We start from the raw sequence: 5,112 nt of genomic DNA, 5'->3' as shown, positions 1-5,112 counted from the left end.
CATGGTAAGTGTGAGACCCCCATATCTCGAATGAAAGAGGGATGAGACAGGTTTGTTCTGACTCTTTTGCAACTGGTCCCATGTGACTGTCTACTTTTTTTTTTGCCACCCCCATCTTGGATTGATCTGTGTGTACGCCATAAACAAGCACAGGTGTGTGCTCACACATGGGTACTTATGTGAATGTGGATGATCAATTTGTTCTCTCTCTGAAGTTCTGATTGTAAATCTTCCCTGCTTGAATATGCACAAGAGTGGAGCCTGTGATCTGGAGTGCAGGTTTCAGGCACCTTAGCTCACCTCTCTGCCTTCAGGCCCTATCTCCTACTCTGCACCTTTTTTTTTGGGGGGGGGGTACTGTAGAGTGAATCCAGGGGCACTCAACCGCTGAGCTACATACCCAGCCCTTTTTTGTGTTTTATTTATAGACAGGGTCTCACTGAGTTGCTTAGAACCTCTCTGGGCTGCTGAGACTGACTTTGAACCTGGGATGCTCCTGCCTCTACCTCCCAAGCTGCTGGGATAACAGGCATGTGCCACCATGCCCAACCCTACTCTGCACCTTTGGAGACCATGAGCTCTATCCACATCAGATTATCAGGCATGATCAGAAGATACCATGTGAGCGCTATCTTGCCACAGGGCCTTGAACACACAAGTGATCCCTCTGCTTCCAGTGCCTCCCCTCCTGTCTAGACCTGATGGACTGCTACTCATCTTTTAGGGCCTACCTCAGGGTGTTTCATCTTTGAGGCAGCCTCCCTTGATTCCTACTAGGAAGAATTAGTGGCTGTTTCTCCTTTCTGTACAATTTGGGAATCTAGTTTCCATTACAATCTACTCTGAGGGCTGCTAGCTGCTCGCTGATCTGTTCCCTCAACATTAAGCCCTGCGTAGCCTCATTGCTCCTATCTCTCTCTGTCCCCAGCCCCCTGCCCCGCTCTCTCTCTCTCTCTCTCTCTCTCTCTCTCTCTCTCTCTCTCTCACACACACACACACTCACCCCCACACACTCATGCATATACACATAGGAATCACTTCTTTTCTTCCTGCCCCATACCTCAACACATCAACGCCCATTGCTCAGTTATCACATCATTGCCTGTCTCCTAGCCACCAGTGCTGTAGGTATAGCTGGTAGACTAGGACTAGGAACCTCATTCTAGAGAGAGATTTCAGGATTTGTTTAAATTTTTCTTTGAATGTGGATGTGCCTTTCTTGGTCCAGGTTGGAAACCTCAGCACCTTGAGAGCACAGCCAAGACTAAACAAGTGCCTGGCTCTGGACCAGGGCCTGCTCCCTGCCCTTGATTTGACCTTTCTCATGTGAGGATTGAGGATGGACCTAGAAACAGGGTGCTCTTGATCCTCCCACTTCCAGGCAGGTGGGCCCGAGCTGGGGTGTTCAGAAACCTAAGTCCATAATTCTGCTGGGATAGGGTTTCCAGTCCAGATTGTTTGCTCCAAGAAAAAGCTAAAAACCAGGCTATGTCCCCCTGTTTCCCAGACCTCTGCATCCCTAAGGACTGGCAGGGGCCATCCATAAATATTTGTGGCAGAGGAGGGAAAGAACTGGAAAAAGGAAGGAGGGTTCAGAAAACAGACTAGTCGGCTGCATGGGTAGCTTGGGAGCCTCCGAAAGGGAATGTTTTCATTGGTGGTGGTGACTTTGAGGCCCTCTGTGCTTTGTGGTGGGGGAGGGACCCCTGAAAACTCGTTTCCTTGGCTTTGTTTATCTTCAAGGCCACCCCCACCCACTCTTGCAAGGTACTTGATTTAAACATTGAAATGTTCCATTACAAGGAGAAGGGCACAAAAACAGCCCCGCCCCCCACCCCGCGCCCCCACCATGGGACCCGAATTCCTTTGGTCCACAGTGGAGCCCTTTCCCTGGCATCCTCTTCATGAATATGCAGAGGCCCCAAGAGGCTGAACACTGAACACCCCCATCCCACCTCCATAGCCACCCCGCCTCTAGCCTCAGGCTGTGCTCCTGCTCTGGCTCTGGCTCCCACCCCCTCCCACCACCCGCGGCCCCAAAGCCCCGCAGCTGCCACAGGGGGAACCAAAGAGACAGAAGCCTTCCCAGCTGCCCGGACCGCAGACGCCAACACCCCCCGCCCCCCACCACACGCCGCCCTCCCGCCCGCGCCCCGCACGTTAGCCCACGACCGAGCGGCGGCGGCAACAGCAGCAGGCTGCAGGCTGCGGCGACTCGCATCGGCGCGCTCCTGGCGGCGCTCGCCATCCCAGGTGATTTGGACTCGCCAGATCGGCTAGCTCTGGGGCCCCCTTCCTCAGCTCCCGATCGCAACCCCTGTCCCGGGTTCCAGCACCCACCGGGCCTCCTGCCCTCCCCCTCCTCTCCACCCACTCAGTTCTCTGGAAGGGAGGTCGCGGCAGCGGCCCAGTGTCAGTGGTGATCCTGGCGACAGCGGCGACAGTGGCAGCAGCGGTGGCGGCGGCGGTGGCGGCTGCGGCTGCCGCAGCGGCAGAGGCTGCGGCGGCGACCGTGGCCGAGGCGGTGGCGGAGGCCTCTGTAGCGGAGGCGGAAGCAGAGGTGGAGGCCGAGGTGGAGGCCGAGGCCTCCGGAAAGGAGGCAGAGGCAGAGGCCAACCTGGGGCAGGAGGGGGAGGCCGCCCGGGCGTCAGCTTTGGTGGCTGCGGCGGAGGCCAGCACTGCCGCTGCCGCCTCCGCAGCAGTGGAGGCTGCGGCGCCCCGCATGGGGGAGCTGGATGTGGATGAGGAGCTAGCGGCGGCGTTGGCCGCCGAGGATGCAGGTGCGGAATTGGGCGGGGGCTCGGAAGGGAACCCCGATTTTCCCATGGCCTCTCTGTACGTGGGCGACCTGCACCCCGAGGTGACCGAGGCAATGCTGTATGAGAAGTTCAGCCCAGCGGGGCCGATCCTGTCCATCCGCATTTGCAGGGATAAGATCACCCGCCGCTCTTTGGGCTACGCATATGTCAACTACCAGCAACCAGTGGATGCCAAGCGAGCCCTAGAGACCCTGAACTTTGATGTCATAAAGGGCAGGCCAGTGCGCATCATGTGGTCCCAGAGGGACCCCTCGCTCCGCAAGAGCGGGGTGGGCAACGTCTTCATCAAGAACCTGGGCAAGACCATCGACAACAAGGCGCTGTACAACATCTTCTCGGCGTTTGGCAACATCCTCTCCTGCAAAGTGGCCTGTGATGAAAAGGGGCCCAAGGGCTATGGGTTCGTGCACTTCCAGAAGCAGGAGTCGGCGGAGCGGGCCATAGATGCGATGAATGGCATGTTCCTAAACTACCGCAAAATTTTCGTCGGGAGATTCAAGTCGCATAAAGAGAGAGAGGCTGAAAGGGGAGCCTGGGCAAGGCAGTCCACCAGTGGTGACGTCAAGGATTTCCAGGATGACACCGATGAGGAGGCCACCTTGCGATGAGCAAAGCCAAATCTTGGCTCCCACCCGGTTTACAACCCCCCCCCCCCCAACCCACCAGCAGTGTATTGTATTGGGAGTGCAGGTCTCTCTCTCTTCCCCCCACCTCCCTCTCCCTCTCCCGGCCCCCTCCCAGAGTCTTTCCTCTCTCCCCCCTTTCCCCACTTCCTAGCTTCTGCCTCCTCTCCTTCTGTCCTCCCCTGCCCCGCCCCCCACCCTACCTAGGGCGTCCTGAGCAACCCTACTAATCTGTGCCATTTGATAAGTTAAAGGCTGCCTCTTCTCCCTGTGGTTTGGTTCATGAGCGCATTTTCTGTCTCTCTTTGTTTACTGCACAGGTGATAGAATTTCATGGTACAACTATCAGAAAGGAGAAGGAAATCATATGAGAGAAAAGCAAGAGAGTAGTTGCTCCCTTTGATCCCACTTCCCAGAGAGAACCACTTTTACCTTTTTGGTGTGCTGTTTTTCCAGGCTCTCTTATCTCCCTCCCTCTTGCCCTCACCCCACCTCCCCTCTTTACATACTGTTGTAGAATGGTTCATCTATGTGGTGTTTCTTAACCTGCTTTTTCAGCAACTAAAACCAAACAAAAATCAACCCATTGAACTTCTTTCCATGCGATTCAACAGGCTTATGAAACGTCATCATCAGTGCCTGCAGAGTGCTCCTGTGTATCCATGGACCTTAACATTTCTGTAATCATTCCCGCATTGTTGGACATTCAGGTGGTGCCTAGTTCTTTCCCTGTGTTTAAAACCAACTCTGCGTGCTCTGATGAGTGAATCCTTCCTTGTCAAGCCAAATCTTTGCTAGCATCCTGGATGGTCTCCCTAACTGTGGACTTGCAGGATCCACATATAGACGTTTCAGAGACTTTTCCTGTGTGTTACCAAAAGGCCCCCTTCATAAGCATCGTGCTGATTTGCACTTGTGCCAGCCAGCGCAGCTAGTAAAAAGAGTATGCCCATTTTCCCTGCATAGTCTTCTTGTTGCTGTAATTGGGGTGTGTGTGTGGGGGGGGGTGTGTGCGTGCGTGTGTGTGTGTGTGTGTGTGTGTACCTTGTTCAGCTCAGATGGGCTGCAAATGCTATTTCGCTGTCCTTGGTTGTTTTGCTGGAATAGAATACTGTTAATCACCCTTTCCCCCTGTGTCCACTTTATGTCCCCTTCCCTGTTGTCCAAAAAAAATTCAGCTTCACTGCAGGAAAAAAAAAATCACAACGCAGACAAATCAACAGAAGAAAATTAATGTTGTCAGTAATCAATCCTAATGACTACCCATGCGTTCCTAAACATGCTTATGTGTACCTACCCAGTTTTTTTTCGTGTGATATATATATATGTGAATTTAGTGTATATACTGTTTCAATATCTGCTTTTTCACACATGAAAATATAATATAGATTATAGACATAGATGTATAGATATTCTTGAACTTCCTTTCATGTCATTAAATATTCTTCTACACTACTTTCTATGGGAGTCTATTATTCTGGTGTATGAATGGGCTAAATACAATGATAGATCAATGTATGTACACATCTGTGTTATTTTATATATAGTTATGTCTACTTTTTTTTTACATATTTTGTCTTTGTTGAACATCTTTGTCACCTTACATTTTTTTTCTTATCCTAATCAAATTGCCAAGAATATCATAGTGCACATAACTTTCTGTACTTACT

General features: G+C 52.3%; 1 protein-coding gene across 1 annotated transcript; it reads left to right on the top strand.

Moving 5' to 3' along the window:
* Positions 1-2,159: 2,159 nt before the first annotated feature.
* Positions 2,160-5,030, top strand: Pabpc1l2b (poly(A) binding protein cytoplasmic 1 like 2B). Its single transcript, XM_058584914.1, has one exon. The coding sequence runs from the start codon at positions 2,723-2,725 to the stop codon at positions 3,425-3,427; it is 705 nt and encodes a 234-aa protein (XP_058440897.1). The 5' UTR covers positions 2,160-2,722; the 3' UTR covers positions 3,428-5,030.
* The last annotated feature ends 82 nt before the right edge of the window (positions 5,031-5,112 follow it).

Source organism: Marmota monax, unplaced genomic scaffold, assembly GCF_021218885.2.
Source record: "Marmota monax isolate L192 unplaced genomic scaffold, Marmota_monax_Labrador192_F-V1.1 WCK01_AAM20220418_F8-fsc00192, whole genome shotgun sequence".
Classification (NCBI taxonomy): domain Eukaryota; kingdom Metazoa; phylum Chordata; class Mammalia; order Rodentia; family Sciuridae; genus Marmota; species Marmota monax.
This window is presented reverse-complemented; position numbering and strand designations above follow the sequence as displayed.